At 37.8% G+C, this 21,624-nt stretch overlaps 3 protein-coding genes across 3 annotated transcripts in view; 2 read left to right on the forward strand and 1 right to left on the reverse strand.

Moving 5' to 3' along the window:
• Nucleotides 1-21,624, forward strand: part of LOC127839530 (G-protein-signaling modulator 2-like) — a 111,944-nt gene that overhangs the window by 84,503 nt on the left and 5,817 nt on the right. The gene's annotated exons all lie outside the window — the stretch shown is intronic.
• LOC127837034 (G-protein-signaling modulator 2-like) overlaps nt 1-21,624 on the forward strand; it is a 211,739-nt gene that overhangs the window by 23,539 nt on the left and 166,576 nt on the right. The gene's annotated exons all lie outside the window — the stretch shown is intronic.
• Nucleotides 15,478-17,725, reverse strand: LOC127837035 (uncharacterized). Its single transcript, XM_052363792.1, has one exon. The coding sequence runs from the start codon at nt 17,511-17,513 to the stop codon at nt 16,536-16,538; it is 978 nt and encodes a 325-aa protein (XP_052219752.1). The 5' UTR covers nt 17,514-17,725; the 3' UTR covers nt 15,478-16,535.

A 21,624-nucleotide genomic window follows, 5' to 3' on the forward strand; every position in this document is an offset into this window, starting at 1 on the left:
GCAATGCCCCCCCCCCCCCAACAAGGGCTTTTTTTACTGCCAATGGTGGAGTTTCACCGGTAGGGGACCATATTGCTTGGTAATCTCTTGTTGGGCCTAGTATCATATACTGGGCTTGACAATTTGTGTGGGTGTTTTTAGGGTCTTGTTTTGCCTACATAATACGTATGTAAGTCATGCATTATTACTCTAAAAAAAGCTTTGAGTGTTTTGTTGTGCCTAGAATCATATACCGGTACTAATATCGTAGTTATAGCTGGTTGGACAATGATCGTTGTTTTGAATATTTTGTTTTGCCAAGTCTAATAATAATACAACAATGCCACGCATTTTTACTATAAAAAAACTGTTTCAGAGCAATTACACATTTCCATTGCAGAAGTATCAATGATTTGCAATTTTATTAGATGGAAATGTAACACAAAATTTGGTATCTTCCTCAATGAAAGTTTGACATTTTTGTCAATTTTAAACTTTGGTAGAGATTGACGAGGCCCAGCATTATATAACATAAGTTCTGGGAAAACAGGGCTAAATGCATGCGGGCAAAGTGCTTCCCAGATTAGCTTGTGCAGTCTGCATAGAATAATCAGTGACAAAATTTTCTGAGTTGAAGCAATATTTTGTTTAAGAAAATCTCTTCTAAACAAACAAACATTCTTGATGGAATGTGTTGTCCTAGATAAGCATGTCTGCACAGGCTAATCTGGGACAGCACTAAACGAACATGCATTAAGCCCAGTTTTCCCAGAACATGTCTCACATAACCTTGGAAATATTTACAATTCCAAATGGAACTCATGATTGGCAATGAATTTTAGTAAAGCTTATTCAAAAATATCTGTTCTTGCGCAGGTAAAAGAGGTTTGAGCTTTATATATTAAATATCGTCATCTGGGCACAAAAATATACCAAGCATATCATTTGGTAACTATCAGTTGCTTCATATACAGATCCTGAGATTATCTGTGCTGCTTACAAAGTCAGCAAGTCAACAACAGTTTGTTTGCATCCACAGATCAGTGAGACAACCTTGGCCATGTGTACTTATCCATTTTCATCCACAGATTGGCAATGACAGGGCCTTGTATAATCCAAGCAATATGTGCTTATTTGTTTACATACACAGATTGGTGAGGCACGGGCCCTTTACAACCTTGGCAACGTGTATCATGCAAAGGGGAAGCACACCGGGCGATCAGGGAACCAGGACCCCGGGGAATTCCCTGCAGAGGTCAAGGAGTGTCTGTTCAAAGCTGCTGAATACTATGAGTGAGTTGGCTGCTGGTGAACAGGGCCTTCAATCAGTCAAATCCACGGCCGAAATTCGGCCGCATTCCTCCCCCTGAAAAGTATACTTTTTTCCCCTTTTTGGGGGAAAAATTCCCCCTAAAATAAAAAATAAAAAAAAATAAAAATTGTTTTTTTATAGATAGATGTGTCTCATGATTATTATATCTCAATTCTATTTTAATTTAATCTTGTCAAACACACTAAATTATGAATATAGTGCAAACATGTACAAATGTTATAATTAGAGAGTACGTAAAAAATCCTCCCCAAATGGGAAACGCCGCGAAAATTCACCCTGCTATGGGTAGCGACCCACTTCCCCTAAAATGGATTGAGGGCCCTGGTGAATATGGCTAGTTAAACCGCACAGAAACACAATAAAAATGGCTAAATGCAACCAGCATAAAACCAGAACAGCCTGTGAGCAACTTGTAGGCTGTTCGGGTTTTATACTGTTTGCTACTCATCAGTATCTTGCGTTTGGAAATGAAGCCTTTAAAACTCGAATTTATTAAGATGGTTATGTTATTAAATTTGATTTTCTAGAGGACTACAAAGGGTCAATATGAGTGATAAAGGGTTAAAGGGACAGGCTCACAGTTTGAAAAAATATTTCTGTTGAAAAGAAATTGTATTGTAAAACTGGAATTTCTATAGTCTTATCAAAACAAAATCTGTGTGTGAAGTTGTTATGGTTGCTGATTTTGTGTGTGTTTTTTACGTTTATCTTTTTATGCCCCCTTTCGAAGAAAAGGGGGTATATAGTTTTCGCACTGTCCGTCAGTCTGTCTGTCTGTCTGTCTGTCACACTATTGTGTCTGCTCTCTAATTCAAATAGTTTTCATCCGATGTTTACCAAACTTGGTTAGGAGTTTTATCTAGACAATATCTAGGTCAAGTTCGAATATGGGTCATGCCGGGTCAAAAACTAGGTCACGTGGTCACTTAGTGCATTTCAAGGATTTAGCATGGTGTCCGCTCTCTAGTTTCTAAAATAGCTGCCGTGCGGCTTCAAAGCGCAGTAGGGGCATTGTGTTTTACAAACACAGCTCTTGTTGTGTAATAATTATGGTATGGATTTCTATGGAGAAGACCAGCTTAAGAAATGTCAAAAATAAAATCCGTGAAATGAAACTGTATTTGTAAATGGGACGTAATACGAAGACACATTTTGGATGTGGATTTTTGGCAGGCAAGCAAGCTTACAGTTGTTCACTGAATGAAATAAGACTACAAGTCAAACTTGTTGTCTTGTTTTGCAGGGCCAATCTAGCGATAGTCCAGGAGCTGGGTGACAGGGCGGCTCAAGGTCACGCCTGTGGTAACCTTGGCAACACACACTATCTCCTGGGAAACTTCAGTCAGGCAATCATCTACCATCAGGAGGAAGGGGTAGGGTAGAGGTGTTAGGGGCAGCTATCTAGTTGTCATTGATGGAGCCAAGCTCTGGAAAGAACGAGCTTAACGCATATTCATTAAGATTCTTTCCCGGATTAGCCTGCGCAGTATGCACAGGTTAATCAGGGACAACAATTTATTTTTGGATTCATTGACATTTGGAAAAAATCTTGGCAAATTTAAGCTGGCAAATGTCTACCATAATGCTTATGAGCTCCATTAGATTAATATGATATTGACATGTGTCCTATGTTCATATTCTTTTTTGTTTTTATGAACCTGAGTGTTGCAAGACAAATTACAGCATAACAGTAAGTCATTTGGATTTCTTTGATCTATTTAATCCAGTTCCAGTACAGAAAGTAATGTATTCACTATAAGAGTAAATCTATATATTCATGCATACTAAAGCTTTCTAAAGGTCAGTGTCTGGTAAGAGTTGATTTGGTATGAAAACTTAAAACTTTTAGATAAAACAACAACAGTTAAAAAAAAACAGGAAAACAATAGCATAATTAAAAAATATAATACTTTCATGATTTTGTAGCTATATTGTATTTACATTTAAATGTTTGAATACTCTTTTGTTAGTTTAACCGTGTATTTTAAGAACGTCTCTGGTGCGTTTTAAAGGCCATTTAAACTACATTTGTTACCTAAATTATAGCAATCGTGGACAATACATATAACCGTTTGGCATCAATGAAGTTAACAAAAAAAATCTGCTACAAGTTCATTGTCAATTTTTAGCTCATCTATTTTTTGAAAAAAAATTATGATCTATTGTCATCACCTTGGCGTCGGCGTCCGGTTAAGTTTTGCGCTAAGGTCCACTTTTCTCAGAAAGTATCAATGCTATTGCATTCAAACTTACACCACTTACTTACTATCATGAGGGGACTGGGCAGGCAAAGTCAGATAACTCTGGCGTGCATTTTGACAGAATTATGTGCCCTTTTTATACTTAGAAAATTGAAAATTTTGGTTAAGTTTTGTGTTTAGGTCCATGTTATTCCTTAAGTATCAAAGCTATTGCTTTCATACTTGCAACACTTACTAACTATCATTAGGGGACTGTGCAGGCAAAGTTATGTAACTCTGACTGGCATTTTGACAGAATTATGTGCCCTTTTTATACTTAGAGAATTGAAAATTTGGTTAAGTTTTGTGTTTAGGTCCACTTTATTCCTACAGTATCAAAGCTATTGCTTTCATACTTGCAACAATTATAAACTATCATAAGGGGACTGTGCAGGCAAAGTTATGTAACTCTGACTGGCATTTAGACGGAATTATGGGCCCTTTATACTTAGAAAATTGAAAATTTGGTTAAGTTTTGTGTTTCGGTTCACTTTATCCCTAAAGTATCATAGATATTGCTTTCATACTTGGAACACTCGCAAACTATCATTAGGGTACAGTAAAGGACAAGTTGCATTACTCTGGTTGTCATTTTTACGGAATTATGGACCTTTTTTTACTTAGTGACTTTGAATATATGGTTAAATTTTGTGTTTCTATCCGCTTTACTTCTAAAGTATCAAGGATATTGCTTTCAAACTTCAAATTCTTTCATGCTAGCATGAGGTTACTGTACCTGGCAAGTTGAATTTTACCTTGACCTGTGAATGACCTTGACTCTCATGGTCAAATTATTAAATTTTGCTAAAAGTGACATAACTTTTTTATTTATTATTAGATTTGATTGATACTTTGACAAAACTACTCTTAACCGACATACCACAATGGACTCCACCCAAACCATCCCCCATGCCCTCCCCCCCCCTACTCCTAACCGACATACCACAATGGACTCCACCCAAACCATCCCCCATGCCCTCCCCCCACCTGAATCCTCCCCCCCCTATTTTATTTTTTATTTTTAAGATCATCTCCCAAATGACCACCACACCCTCACACTTTACCCCCAACCCCACCCCCCCCACCCCCAAATTATTATTTTTTGAAACGATTAAAAAACAAATATTTATTTTTATTATTTTATTTTTGAAATACCGTTCAACCATCGCAACCAAGAATCCACTCGCCCCCACCCCCCACCCCTGATTTTTTTTTTGCATTTTTTGTTCGCATTTTTGGAAGATAATGTAATAAATGTCCACACCCCCACACTATACACCCCTCTTCACTCCACCCCTCCCTCCTTTGTGATTGAAATTGAGAGTCCCTTTACCTTTAAAATAGATGAGCGGTATGCACCCGCAAGGCGTTGCTCTTGTATATTCTGGTATCATAAACGGTGTTTGAAGTGACAATGATGTAACAAACTTAACTACAGAAAAATAGCCATATACTTCATTTGAAGTCAGATAGAAAAAAAGAAAAAATTGAGAGGCAGCTCTCTCATACAAGCCATAGTATGTATATGGATAATAGAATGTGCTTTACATATTTATTATTGAAATACTAAAATAAAATAGATCTACCTTATAATATGAAGAAACAGATCTATCAAACATTTTAGTGAATAATGTTTCATGAACATGTTTTATTATTCTTAAACTTTTAAATATCAATCTTATTGAACGCTAATTTAACTCTCCTGTCTCCATTCGAATCCCACATTTGAAGAATTTGTTTTCGATCAACTGGAATGTGTTCATGCACAAACATTAATGCGTTGCCATTAAGCCGTTCCTCTTTCATAGTAGAACGTGTCCACGTTTTAAGCCTTCGCAATGCGCTAAAACTCCGCTCAAATGTACAAGAACCAATACAAAATATTATTTCTTAAGTTAACATCAAATCAGCTTCCGAAAACTTGCTGTAGTAGTTCAGACAAGTTCACCGTGAAAAAATTTGTGGACGATTTGTTTTTCCATTTAGAACTTGAAAGCACAATAGAGCTCTTTAAAGAAATATTTAAATGCATTAAATTAAAAGCGTTTTCAATCATAAACACATATAAAAAGGATCATTGATGGAATTTACCTAAACACGGACCTACTGGGATTCGAACCAACGCAGTGACAATATAATAGTGAGCAATGGATCCAGAGTCTGACGCCTTACCAATTGCGTCACAGGGGCATATTGTTTATCATGAGGAGTACAAATATTTAACTTAAGTCAGTAAAGTTTTTGGCCATTTTTTCTATTTTCTTGTGTAACATTTTGTTTTAGCACTGCGTCATCATTTTCTGTCAGTTGACAGTTCTATCATCAACGTTCTATCATCAACTTCATGGACTATTAAAAAGAAAAGACTTGAACTTCTTTATATCAAAAAAGTTTAATACGCGGGATATCATAATTTGAAAATTCTAATGTAAACAAAGATTCTTACCACCTTAAACGGTCCCGGATTAAACTCGACGCTGGTCATAAAGAGGAGAATTCCAATAAAGGCGAAAACGCAAACCACCCAAAGTGTGTTTAGGTCCAAAATAGACCCAGACCTGGCTGTAAAACACCCGATCCTCGCTCGGTACGTTCCGATGTCCACAATGATTGTAACATCGAAGTGTACAGTGCGACACTTTGTTTAATATACGGATTTTCCTAATCATTTTGCTGAGCCATTGGGCATCAATTGAAGTTATTAAAATAAAATAATTATCTGCCTAAACATGAACCAATTGTACTCAATGATAATATTTGTTTGTGAATATCATAGTGCCTTAAATTGATTAAATTGCCTCAATTTCTTATATTGATTTTATTCTTTGACATAAATTTTCCTTTTTTTCCTTGTAATCTCAACATTGCTCTGCAAATTTTAGCCGAGGCAACTGCCTCGGTGTGCCTCAGCGTGGCTACGGCGCTGTTGCTATTTCATAGAAATTTGGTTCTTGAATAAATATGGTAGAGAAACAGAGTGTTAATGATGCTGACTTAGAAGTATGGAGTTCATAATTGTTAGCTTGTGATGATATTACAGTCCATTGAAACTTTTAAGAAATGTGGAATTATAATGTGTACAACTATATTTAAAAAAAATAAAGGTAATATAACTTTTTTATGTTTCTTTAAACATGAAATAAAATGAAAGGAGATTTCATAAAAATCAAACAAAATGTATTTCCTGTGACGATTGTGGAGATAGTGATCATCAGTAAATAATTAATTGTGTTCTCCAAATCTTCTGTATGAGCTGCAAATTGCGAAAATGGGTCTTATGCCATAAGTGGCCAGCGTAGCTCCAGACCAGCCTGCACATTTGCATTGTTTTGTCAGGAGCTACCTTGTCTGCTCTATAGCCACTCAAGGTTTGCCCAGTCTGGTTAGGAGCTACCCTGTCTGCTATCAATTCACACAATGTTTCGTGGTCTCATTAGGGGACATTGTATCTTCTGACCAGACTGCGCAAATGCACAGGCGTGTCTGGAGCTTTTCTGTCAGCATATGGCATAAGACCCATTTTCGCAATACCCTGCCCATATATAACATCCTCCATGTGTTGTATTGTAGAGGTTGGCAATAGCCCGTGAGTTTGGTGACAAGGCTGCCGAGAGACGGGCTTACAGTAACCTAGGCAACGCCCACATATTCCTGGGAGAGTTTGAAGTAGCTGCTGAACACTATAGGTGGGTATCAGACTGAACAAAGTTAAGTATCACTACTGGGGGACAAATTGTTTTTGTCCTGTCTGTTGGTTTGTTTTCTTGTGTGTTTGTGTCAAACTTTAACATTTGCCATAACTTTTGCAATATTGAAGATTGCAACTTGATATTTGGCATGCATGTGTATCTCATGGAGCTGCACATTTTGAGTGGTGAAAGGTCAAGGTCATCCTTCAAGGTCAAAGGTCAAACATATGGGTCAAAATCACTTTTTTAATGTACACTTTTGCAACATTAAAGATAGCAACTTGATATTTGGCATGCATGTGTATCTCATGGAGCTGCACATTTTGAGTGGTGAAAGGTGAAGGTCAAGGTCATCCTTCGAGGTCAAAGTTCAAATATATGGGGACATAGTGTTTCACAAACACATTGCTTGTTTGTTTTTATGCCCCTGGTAGGGTGGCATATAGCAGTAAATTAGTTGAACTGTCCGTCAGTCTGTCAGTATGTAAGTCTGTCTGTCCGCCTGAAAACTTTAATGGTCTGAAAACTTTTTAGCTCACCTGATTGCTGAGGTGAGCTTTTGTGACCGGTCATTGTCTGTCGTCCATCCGTTAACATTTGTTTGTAAACACTCTAGAGGCCACATTTATTGTCTGATCTTCATGAAACTTGGTCAGAATATTTGTCCAAATGATATCTCGATCGAGTTCGAAACAGGGTCATGCTGGGTCAAAAACTAGGTCACTAGGTCAAAAAAAAAAGTTTGTTAACACTGTAGAAGTCACATTTAATGCCCAATCTTCATGTAACTTTGTCTAAATGTCTGTCTTAATGATATGTTGGTTGAGTTCAAAAGTGGTTCAGGTCCGTTGAACAACATGGCCGCCAGTGGGCGGGGCAGTTTTCCTTAAATGGCTAAAGAGAAACCTTGTAAACACTCTAGAAGTCACAATTTTGGCCCATCATCATGAAAGGTAATCAAAACATTGGTTTTATTGATATGTCGGACAAATTTGCAAATGGTCCAGATCTGTGAAAAAACATGGGCGGGGCATTTTTCTTTATATGTATATAGTGAAAACATGTGAACACTCTAGAAGTCACATTTTTTGCCCATATTTTATGAAATTTGGTCAGAACATTTGTTTCCTTGATACGAGAGTTGAGTTGGAAAATGGTTCCGGTCAGTTGAATAATGTATGTAGTAAAAAAAGCTTGTTAACACTCTAGAAGTCACATTTTTTTGCCCAATCATCATGAAACTTGGTGAAAAGGTTGGTTTTATATATATCTCAGATGAGTTTGCAAATGGTCCCGATGGGTCAATAAACATGACTGCCAGGGGGGTGGGGCAGTTTTCCTTATGTGACTATATAGAGAGAAACCTTGTGATCGAACACTTTAGAAGTCACATATTTTGCCTAATCATCGTGAAACTTGGTCAATACATTGGTTTTATTGATTTCTTGGACAAGTTGGAAAATGGCTCAGATCGGTGAAACACACTTTTTAGCTCACCTGATTGCTCAGATGAGGTTTTAGGATTGGTCTTTGTCAGCTGTCAGTTCGTCCACATTGGTTTGTAAACACTCTAGCATTCACATTTCTCAACATAATTAATGCCATAATTATTGCCCTTAGATTGTCCAAATTTTCATTATATTATACAAAATCCTTGTAAGCAAAGTTTGATGTTTGGTAATGGGGGTCAACTCAAAATATAGGTCACCATTTCAAATCTTACAAAAACAAAAACACTGCCTACGTCAGAGTTTTTGTCCTGTCTGTTGGTTTGCTTCCTTGTGTATTTGCGTCAAACTTTAACATTGGCCATAACTGTTTAAATATTGAAGATAGCAACTTGATATTTGGCATGCATGTGTATCTCCTGGAGCTGAACATTTTGAGTCGTGAAAGGTCAAGGTTATCCTTCAAGGTCAAAGGTCAAAAAAGAATAATTTTCCTTTCTCCATTCAATCTCTTACTTACTTCTCATGGAGCTGCACATTTTGTGTGGTGAAAGGTCAAGGTCATCCTTCAAGGTCAAAGGTCAAATATATGGCTACAAAGCGGCGCAATAGGGGGCATTGTGTTTCTGACAAATACATCTCTTATTATTATTTTTTGGGGGGATTTCATAAAACTGTGTGAACTTTTTTTTGCAGTCAAACCGTTACCTTCTTTGGGTGTGTATTCTGAAGTTTATGAGGTCCGTTCCAACCCAGAGGCTACATTATGTGTGGACCCGCTTACCTTCTATGCTCACCATTTTGATTTTTATCCTGTTTTTAGCTCGGCGTTTTCAGAGAAAACTCAAGGTATTGTCATAGCCAGCTCGTCGTGTCGTCCGCCGTCAGCGTCTTGCTAAAACCTTAACATTTTGTTAAAGTTTTGACCATTGGCTCTTAAATCAAATTGCTTCCACCTACAACTTTGAAACTTCATATGTAGCTGCACCTTGATGAGTTCTACACGCCTCTCCCATTTTTGGGTCACTAGGTCAAAGGTCAAGGTCACTGTGATCTTTACACACACACAAAATTCTGACAAGCTTTCATTTTTTGAAAACTGCACCCGCAGCCGAGCATGGCATCTGTTGTGCGGTGCTCTTGTAATTATTTCATAATAATGCAGGTAAGAAAATATTTTAATTGGTAAAAAAAACTCATCAGGCTACAAATTAGTTTTTCTCCTTAAAACGCACAAATCACCAAACACATTATGATATATTGCTGCATATAATTATGTTACAAATTGCCAAACACACATTTATTATATTGTACTACCAAAAATGTTGCAAATCACCAGCCAAGCACTATTGTTGTAATTGTCCACAGAAAAATATTACCAATTGCCTATTTTTCTTTAGAAAAATATTACAAGCAAGCACATTTAGTACTTTTTTCTACAGAATAACGTTACAAACTTGTATATTTTCCTTAAAAAAATACGTTACAAATCAAGCAAGCACTATTATTTTAAATTTTCATAGAAAGGCATTACATATTGCCAAACAAGCACTATTATTATATATAACCATAGACATATATTACATAGAAAAATATTACAAATTGACAAATTAAAACTGATAATATTTTTTGTAACAATTTCTAAATCAATAAGTAAAAACTATGATATTCTTCCACAGGACAACCTACAAATCTCTAAGCAATCATATATTTTCCCCAGAATAATGTTACAATTCACCAAGCAAGCAATGTACATTTTATTTCTTAACACTAAAACGTTACCGATCACCAAACACGAACTATTATGATATGTTGCTAAATGCATGCATCAAAAAGCAGGATTCTGTTTCAATTCAATTTTCTGTATTACATTTTTCACAGAAAATCACCAAGCAAGCACTATAATTAAGAAATAATTATTATTTTACGACTGCAACGATAAAACAACACATTACTCCATTTAACTAGTTTAATGACCCGATTCCAAAATATTTTGCCTCCCGATAAACATCACAAAATGTAATAGAATGCACAAAGTATTCACTAACAGATCTCTTTAATATTATACGAGTAAAAAGTGGGATATAAAAGGCCGCAGCAAAAAAACAGCCGGTGGTAACCACGAGCCTAACGAAAAATCGGCTACTCACTCGTGGAAACCTGTTACTTTGAAAATATACCTACCGGAGGTGGATTAGCACACGATAAAATTACAAAACGTGAAGTAACACCGTTATAGTAGCAACACCGTGTACCCAAAATAAAAAATGCTATTGCTCATCAAGCGACCGAACTAGGAAGAACCATATACTTTGCTGGGCTAAACCTAGTTCTACCAATTGCTTGACCATTGTATCCACTTTTACATGATAATCGCCATGACACTTTTAATGACACACTAAAACTTTTACTTGATCACTACACTTGTGATCGCTCTTTTTTCGCACTTGCGAATTACATACTTAATCGGACATTGATCACTACACTTGTGATCACACTTTTGCGCACTTGCGATAACACTTACTTGATCACTACACTTGTGATCTTTTACATACTTAATCGGACATTGATCACTACACTTGTGATCACACTTTTTGCGCACTTGCGTTAACACTTACTTGATCACTACACTTGTGATCCAATACTTTTACTTATACCTTTTACATACTTAATCGGACATTGATCACTACACTTGTGATCACACTTTTTCGCACTTGCGATAATATACTTAATCGGACATTGATCACTACACTTGTGATCACTTTTTCGCACTTGCGATAATACTTTTACTTGATCACTACACTTGTGATCACTTTTATCGCCACACTTGCGATAATATTACTTGTACCTTTTTACAATGTTAATCGGACATTAAAATACAACTTATCGCTCAGGCAGCGATTTGACACCTAAACGTTTTTTACCCTACGGTATTGCTACTATTTTTTATTCTGTTCAAGCAGCTTAAACTTTAATAACTTGGAATTACCCGAAAGGACAAGGATGATAAACTACGCAAGTAGTCACAGAGTCCAATCAGATAAATGTAAACTTGGAATTACCCGAAAGGACAAGGATGATAAACTACGCAAGTAGTCACAGAGTCCATTCAGATAAATGTATAAATGCGCATGCCCATCCGACCCCCGGCAAACAGAATGTTCCGGCACTGCGACAGGAAGGCAAATGCAACAAGAAATATATGACAATAAAATTACAAGACATAATAACACATAAAAAGGCTCATAAGACAATAAAAAACAGACAGAATATAAAAAAACGACGCCAAAGTGAATGTTCGGATATGGAAGTGGCATCAAAACTTCCTGTGCACTTATATTAAACACGAGACAGTTCATTGTTCACCGGCAGAATGCATGTGCTCTATATAAACGTGCGACAGTGCGTTTGTCCATTGTAGCATTCGATGAAGACAGTCCAAGCGCCGAGTCACGCTGTCCGCTGGAAAGCGCCCCAGTTGTACAAGACCAAGTTTGGCACCATCTCGATCGACTGTAAGGGGTGTGGCATGGCCCCGGCACCAAAATGGGTGTGAATGTCTGCTATCAGATTTTAGGATCCCGCCATGAGCCGGTGTACATGTGCTGGAAATAGAGAACTTGCCGGCAGAATCGTATAGCTCAAATGTATAGTCCATTTATGTGCAAGATATGTTTTTAAATCGACTCTGAGCATCTTAAAATGTGGATGTCGGACCAGTCGAGATATTAATCAGGGTGCGGTGGGTGGGGTTTGTTGACGATCCGAACAAAAGCACAGGCAGTTTGCAAAAGGCGGAATGACGTAATATCACGTGGTACGGAAATGCGTAATTTCATTGTTTTAACGAACTCTACCGAAGCATTCCGTACATAACGTTACATCGGTAATCGTATCTATAGAAACCAGCAAACAACATTCGTTTCCGCGAAAATAAATATTATTAATTTATATTCAGAAATTAATAAGTCTTATTTTACGACTGCAACGATAAAACAACACATTACTCCATTTAACTAGTTTAAAGGGATCTTTTCACGCTTTGGTAAATTGACAAAATTGAAAAAAGTTGTTTCAGATTCGTAAGTTTTCGTTTTAGTTATGATATTTGTGAGGAAACAGTAATAATGAACATTAACCATGCTCTTATATGCATCTTTTGACGATTTTAAAACCTAAAAGTTATAAAGCGTTGCAACGCGAAACGATTGAATAATTTGGAGAGTTCTGTTTTTGTCGTTAAATTTTGTGAAACTACGAAGATTGCTTATATAAGGTATAAAATACATTTACAATGTGTACTCGGCGGAATAGCTCAGTAGGCTAAAGCGTTTTTACTTCAGGACTCTGGCAGGACTCCAGGGGTCACTGGTTCGAAACCTGCTCCGGGCAATGTTCTTTTCCTTTTTTTAATTTTTTTTCTTGATTTTTTACTGGAGCTTTTACGATCCAATGTTTACATTTATCAATATAAAGCATTTAATGAATAAGTTAAAAAAATGCCAAAATCTGTGAAAAGGCCCCTTTAATGACCCGATTTCAAAATATTTTGCCTCCCGATAAACATCACAAAATGTAATAGAATGCACAAAGTATTCACTAACAGATCTCTTTAATATTATACGAGTAAAAAGTGGGATATAAAAGGCCGCAGCGAAAAAACAGCCGGTGGTAACCACGAGCCTAACGAAAAATCGGCTACTCACTCGTGGAAACCTGTTACTTTGAAAATATACCTACCGGAGGTGGATGAGCACACGATAAAATTACAAAACGTGAAGTAACACCGTTATAGTAGCAACACCGTGTACCCAAAATAAAAAATGCTATTGCTCATCAAGCGACCGAACTAGGAAGAACCATATACTTTGCTGGGCTAAACCTAGTTCTACCAATTGCTTGACCATTGTATCCACTTTTACATGATAATCGCCATGACACTTTTAATGACACACTAAAACTTTTACTTGATCACTACACTTGTGATCGCACTTTTTTCGCACTTGCGAATTACATACTTAATCGGACATTGATCACTACACTTGTGATCACACTTTTGCGCACTTGCGATAACACTTACTTGATCACTACACTTGTGATCTTTTACATACTTAATCGGACATTGATCACTACACTTGTGATCACACTTTTTGCGCACTTGCGTTAACACTTACTTGATCACTACACTTGTGATCCAATACTTTTACTTATACCTTTTACATACTTAATCGGACATTGATCACTACACTTGTGATCACACTTTTTCGCACTTGCGATAATATACTTAATCGGACATTGATCACTACACTTGTGATCACTTTTTCGCACTTGCGATAATACTTTTACTTGATCACTACACTTGTGATCACTTTTATCGCCACACTTGCGATAATATTACTTGTACCTTTTTACAATGTTAATCGGACATTAAAATACAACTTATCGCTCAGGCAGCGATTTGACACCTAAACGTTTTTTACCCTACGGTATTGCTACTATTTTTTATTCTGTTCAAGCAGCTTAAACTTTAATAACTTGGAATTACCCGAAAGGACAAGGATGATAAACTACGCAAGTAGTCACAGAGTCCAATCAGATAAATGTAAACTTGGAATTACCCGAAAGGACAAGGATGATAAACTACGCAAGTAGTCACAGAGTCCATTCAGATAAATGTATAAATGCGCATGCCCATCCGACCCCCGGAAAACAGAATTTTCCGCCACAATAAATTTCACAAATTTATCCCCCACAAATTCTGGATTAGCCCTTAAACAGAATTTTAAGATGACGTCGCGAATGCAATCCAAATACAATTCGAGGCCAACATCCGACAGATGCACACCATCGCTCCGAAAAAACCCTGGCGTCGCGGAATCGATCGGCACCGACACTATTTCGTGCTTGGTAAACTTTTTCGCGCGCAGCCGACCCCAGCTTTCGCTTCGTGTCGATCACCTGGTCAGAAACACCTGCGTCGTTCCAAGTGAGGCGAGGTAAAATGTTAATCCACGCAAGCACAGAATCTGGAAGGGCGGCCCGAATGTAGTTCAATTCTTTTTTAATGGTGTTTTTTAAGTTAATCACTGACGTATTTGCAAGATCGTTACCCCCTAGGTGGATAAAAAGAATGTCCGGCGCTTTATTTAACAGGACGTTCGACTCGACCGCATGCCGAAACTGCGCCCACGACATTCCGCGCATGCCCCACCAACCGATTTGTTTGTCGCCGGGGATTCTCAGGTTGCTCTTGCCTGTCTGAACGGCGCGAACGCCGGCCCAATACGGGATCGAGTCCCCGATTACCCATATGTCTGAAAAATAAAAGACTTTCTTTCAACGAATATTCTGGAAATCTATCGAATATACGCGTTATACGCTTCCGATGACCAACGCCCCATCTGTTTGATGGCGGTTGGCTGAATACCCTCTGAGGCTGGGTCCGTAGCTCTACCTATCCTGAAGCTGTGTGTTTTGATATGATGATTATTGAGCTGACCAGACAAAAGACACTTTGATAAAACAGATGCGAATTGATTCCTAGTGACTGAGCGACCATCGACATGGCAAAAACATGGACTGACGCTTTGGGGTCGTACTGCAAGGTAGTCTGTAAACGACCGAACTGGACACAAAGCAGACTCCGGCTCGTATGGGATCCTAATTGTGACCGGAATACCGCGCTGATTTGTTTTATGTTTCCTGAGTGTGACCAGTATGGTTATAATCGCGCAAAAATGTCAACCACATTTCGAGGTCTTGCCTCACAGCACGTGTTATACGTATGCGGTGGAATGCTTTGGTTATGCCACAGGTGGTGTTAATTAATCTCCTGCAAAACGGGCGGCCGACTGGGATTGCCCTGCACACGAAGTTAAGAGACCCTATTAACGATTGCATTTGCTTTAGATTAATTTTTTGTTTCTGCACGATGGAGTGAATTTTTTCCTGTAACTCAACAGTTTTTATTTTAGGAATGCGGACTACTAGTTCCGCCGAATCTAATTCTAAGCCTAAGAACACGATTATTTCCGTGGGCCCTTCTGTTTTCTCGGTGGCTGACGGCACGTTTAGCTCGTGCATGCAATTGATAAACGAATCCATCACCTTGCGGCAACCTACTTCAGATTTATCGCCACCCAGAAAATCGTCTAAATAGTGTATAAGCTTGCCCGATGACATTTTACTCTTAACACAGAATTCAAGGAATGAGGAAAACTGTTCAAATGTTTTGCAACTGACTGAAGCTCCGAATGGTAATGCTTTTTCCACATAAAACATGCCATTAAACTGTATGCCCAGTATTTCGAAATCTTCTCGCCGAACTGGGAGTAGGCGAAATGCATTCTTAAGATCCATTTTGAAAAGTTTACAGTGTCGCCCTAAATCTTGAACCATGTGAACCGCCTCATCGAAATTTGTGTACTGAGCGGATGAGTATTTTTTATCAATGAAGTCATTAACCGAGTTACCCTCTGGAAAGGAAAGGTGATGAATCATCCTAAATTCACCTGGTGTCTTTTTTGGCACCAGGCCAACTGGGGAAACCATGAAATTAGAAAAAGGTTTTTCGCTGAAAGGCCCAGCCAACCTCCCCGCCAAAATCTCCTTATTTATCTTATCCTGAATTATGTCCGCATTTGCGATTGCAGACTTTAAGTTTTTACTAAATCTACTGACTCTGGGTCCGTTATAATGCATTGAAAACCCATTTGTAAAACCATTTAAAAGGTCATTTCGATCTGTAGAATTATACGATGTTAAATATTCACGTAATATTTTGATATTCACCGGCGATGGTGCGAGATTAAGTAGGTTATGATTACAGGGAAAATTAGCGTTTGATTTAGAACCTATTTGGGGTGCCACGGTTGTTCCCGCGCCATTGGGGCCGTGGTCGAAATCGATGAAATCCCCGTCCCCTTTGAAAACGAGGCGCCCCCGCGACGCGGATAGGGCGGAGGCGCAAAGGACAGTTATTGACCGGATGACGAGATCCGCATTCCGAACATTCGTGTGTAAACCGACAATTGGGCCACATGCAGTGTCCCTCGTTAAAGTGGTGACACAAATTATTAGCTTTTGGCGTCCCCTGACGCACGGGGGCCCGTGTTTGCACGCATCGCCACCAAAGACCATTATTGATTGACGCCCAAGACGTAGGGTGCAAGGCCTGGCGCAGACGAAACTGTTCATCATACTCTCGCCATGCAAATCCCCCCTGACGTGACGCACACTCACGAATTGTCCACATGTAATGCAAAATCTCCTGCACTTTATCGGGTCGCGTGCTAAGGTAGATTGATGCATAAATTAAGAAAGCGTCCGACCACCGTTCAATGTTATAGATTTTATCCCTACACTCCTTAGGGCGCTGTTCAAGAGTGCCCTCTGCCGAAAGTTGCAAAACACTACCGTTACAAAAAGCGGACAATTCGAAGGCACCTTTTAACAGTAAAGCCAAATTTACATATTCGCCTCTAGAAATTTGTTGTTGCAATGCGGCGGGCACGTGCGCAGCCAAGTCATCGTTTGATAAGCGCGTTAATTCCTGACAACTTATCATGTTTCGACCCTGATTAACAGCCGAAGCAAGAGATTGAACTTGTGTATTTTCGATTACCGGGAAACTTAGAGTTGATTCCCCGCTAACACCGCACCCCTCAACGTTACATAAATTAATAGGAGGAACGATTTTAGATGCCCTTATTATCTTCTCAAAATCAATAAAGCCTCTACCTGGGTCCGGTTGTAAGAGCCGGGTATCGTCCTCTCCAACCTCTTCCACATTTTTTGGTAATTTCCGCTTTGTTCCACGCGGCATTATTTTAGATGATTCGAGATTTAATTAAGATTAAGTTTGTTGACGATCCGAACAAAAGCACAGGCAGTTTGCAAAAGGCGGAATGACGTAATATCACGTGGTACGGAAATGCGTAATTTCATTGTTTTAACGAACTCTACCGAAGCATTCCGTACATAACGTTACATCGGTAATCGTATCTATAGAAACCAGCAAACAACATTCGTTTCCGCGAAAATAAATATTATTAATTTATATTCAGAAATTAATAAGTCTTATATATAACCATAGACAAATATTACAAAAAACAAGAGCTGTGTTCATTATTCTAGGGAAAATATCACTACAAATCACTTAGCAATCATACATTTCCCCAAAATAATGTTACAAATCACCAAGCAAGCAATGTACATTATTTTTCCACACAAAAACGTTACAAATCACCAAACAAGAATTATTATTATATGTTGCAAAATGCCTGCATAAAATAGCAGGGTTCTGCTTCAATTCAATTTCCTGTCATTACATTTGTCTACAGAAAAAATGTTACAAATCACCAAACAAGCACTATAATTGTATTTTCCCGCAGATAAACGTTATAAATTACCAAGCAGCTGGATGATAAGGTGTTAGAGGCCCAGGCTCTCTCTCAATAGTGGAAAAATTAAAAAACAAAAACAATTTCCATCCAAACAATTCCCAAGACAAAAAGGAAGGGAAGTTGCATCTATTTCGTTCCAAAGAAGTAGTTTTCTGAATAAGGCTAAATACAATCCCTGATTTTATATTTTCAACAGGAAAACTTTACAAATTGCCAAACAGCTGGGTGACAAGGCGCTGGAGGCCCAGGCATGTTACAGCCTCGGGAACACATACACGGTCGGGGAAGGGTCTTGGGCATAACGAGGAGGCTCTCCAGTATGCCAACAAGCATCTCGAGATCTCTAAAGAGGTAAGCCAGGAAACTGATCATGCCCTCCTGGTGTGTTTACTGTGAATCCAAAGTGAATATACTTATTGAATTTTAAAGATTCAATTTTTTTTCCCCAACATTTTTTTCACACCATGTAAAGTGAATGTTTGCGATGCACACAGAAAGCAGACAATATGTTGCAGAAATAAATGTAATAGACAATAATTTTTGTTGCCCATTGAACAAATTGCTCATTTTAAGAAAACTAACTTGAATCTTCGAAGTTTGTACCTTGAGAATTTGGAAAAATAGGATGCTTAAAAGTTAGGAAGGATGTTTGCTTTTCTGAACAGGATCTGTTTTGAAATTATGAGATCACTTTAGAGGAACATAGAGAATACTATGTTAGTGTGATTGTGTACTTAAATTTATCCCAAGAGTGAAGAAAGGTTTACATGGCGAGGCTTGCCGAGCCTTGTAAGCCTTTCTGACACGAGTGGGATAAATTTAAGTACACAATCACACTTACATAGTATTCTATTTATCCTATAATATTGTTTTATTTAATTTATTCCTAAAATAAAAGCAAAAACACATTAATTTAACTGAATCTAACATTGGGTAGTAATATTTATTGTGATCTTTCCTGTTTACGGAAATCGAAATAGTCCTTAAGAATTCCACGCAAAAGAAAAGTAACGAGAAAAATAACAAAATAACTTTATACGCCTCGATTCAAAATTGACCAGCGTTCCAAATGTTACACACTCAAGTAGAACACAGATGGTTGTGTTCAAACTACAATTCTTGTTTCACCACTGTAAACACCAAAAACAAAAACATGGCTCCTGCCATTTTGAAATTTACAAAATGTGTAGACACATACCGTGGCTACGTGAAGCTTGATTCAGCATTTATTCCCGCCGATATTGTTAATTTTAGTCTTCAAACAACTCTTCTTTTTACACACTTTATACTTACTTACATAAAATTATTGTTCTACTCACCAAAGTTGTATAATAACCACGTCCATGTTTATTTTCGTAATGTTTAATTTGCTTCCATGATGAGTTAAAATTCTAGACAAATTTCTTCATCGCCATCCATCTTTTCCATTTTAAGGCACTGGTTGTAAGCAGGCAATTCTTTGTGGATAGACATTCTTCGATCGACTGACAAAGGAACGACTAAACCATCAAAGAAATTACCATTTTAATTCGACATTGATTTCCTTCGAAAAGTTAAAGAACAATTCACTGACACTTTTCTTAAATTTAATCCATCAATTGTTCAACAAAACATCACGTTATTCGAGTACATTCAACATTTTAACTAAATCGAAAATCCAGTCTCACCAGTTTCATTCCAGTTTTATATCCAAACACTGTGTTTTTCACATTCATAATATTATAGTAATCCATCGTAAACACACACACACTCGTAAACTCGTTAAACGACTGCGTCCCCATTGACCTAAATGACGCAATCAGGGGTGAAAGGCCAAAAAAGTAGTCCCTATGTACATGTTCTAAAAAAATACTTCTATAAACCGGCTCTAAAAATAGCGATAAAGAAAACCTTATCTTTTCTTTATGAGTCGTATTTGTTCTATAAAATCATTTAGCTGTAGGATAAAATTTTAACCAACACTTCTGGACTGTCTTCCGATTGAAGAGTCAGTTCTTTTTTATTGATATGATTCTAGTTATATAGTGTGCTTTAGACAAAGATCCCAGTTTGGTGAGCTCTGAACGGCAGAGTTATGGCCCCTGAGTTGTAAAATTGTCCTTTTCTACAAAATGTAAATATCCATGTCCAACATTAAGTCAATCTAAATAATTTAATGTTAATTGCTTGATTGCTTTAAATAAGTATGGGGTCTAAACTGTTATTTTACAATGAGTGGTAGTTTTGTGCTTCTGGAATCAATTGATGTTGGAAGCGTATACATAGTAATTGGCCTGACCAACCATTCATGCGTTCGTTCATTAGTCCGTCTGTCTGGACAAGTTTTACCAAAATTAAGTGTTTTTTTTTTCCATCAATTATGCATCTTACAAAGCTTTAATACTTGCATGACTTATGTCTTTGAACACTATCAACACACACATATTAACTGACCTCATTTTGACCTTGTATTTACCTACTTTTAAACACTTACTAAAGACTAATTCAGAAAGTTAAATTTCTTGGTTTACCTGAATTGACTGCATCCACACCACTTTCTGAAAGACATGGATACTTGCATGACTATTATCTATGAACACTTTACCAAGCCAAATCACATGATCTCAGTTTTGACCTTTACACCTTATTTGTCTACTAGGCCTTATTCAAATGGGCCAATGAATCAATACTGACAAGGCTTCCACCAAGGGCATCAGTGTTTATTGGAAGCAGAATATTTTTTCCCTCATTCTGGAAAACTAGGCTTCATATATATGCCCAAAGCGTTATCCCAGATAAGCCTGTGCAGTGGGCACAGTGCAGTGGACTAACAAGGCTAATCTGATAGGACCTTTTATGCACCTGCGTTAATCACAGTTTTTCCATAATTGAACTCACATATATATTGCTTGATGATGTGTTTTCAGATTGGAGATGAGACAGGTCAGGTTACTGCCCAGATGAACCTTGCTGACCTCAAGTCAGTGCTGGGCAGTAAAGTAGGGCCAGACGAAGGACACAGGCCCAGCCCCTTGGACCATCTGGATGTTGGAATGTGTATGTTATACCTTTTTAACAATTCTCATTCTGGGAAAACTGGGCTAAATGCACATGCCTAACATGTCCCAGATACGCCTGTGCGGTCAACAAAGGACTTTCCGCTTTTTTTCTGAATTTTTTGTTATAAGGAAGTTTATTTTAAAGAAAATCCAATCTAGTCGGAAAGTGTTATACCTGATTAGCCTGTGAGGACTGCATAGGCTGATCTGGGATGACACTTGATGCCCATGCAGTAAGTCCAGTGAAAATGGCTGTATGCAACCAGCATTATTCAAGAACAGCCAACTTGCAGGCTGTTAAGGTTTTATGCTGTTTGCTGCTCATCTCAATATCAGGGTGAGTAATGGAGCCTTTAAAAATTGGATCTAGCATGAAAAGGTGTTTAATCTAATTCGATTTTCTAATGGACTACAAATGAGTCAAAGTGCATATCTAAGTGCTAAGGGGTTAATTAACACAACTTGAGTATCAAATATATTTTTTGTTTAAAAG

The sequence above is a fragment of the Dreissena polymorpha genome, chromosome 7 (genome assembly GCF_020536995.1).
Source record: "Dreissena polymorpha isolate Duluth1 chromosome 7, UMN_Dpol_1.0, whole genome shotgun sequence".
Taxonomy (NCBI): domain Eukaryota; kingdom Metazoa; phylum Mollusca; class Bivalvia; order Myida; family Dreissenidae; genus Dreissena; species Dreissena polymorpha.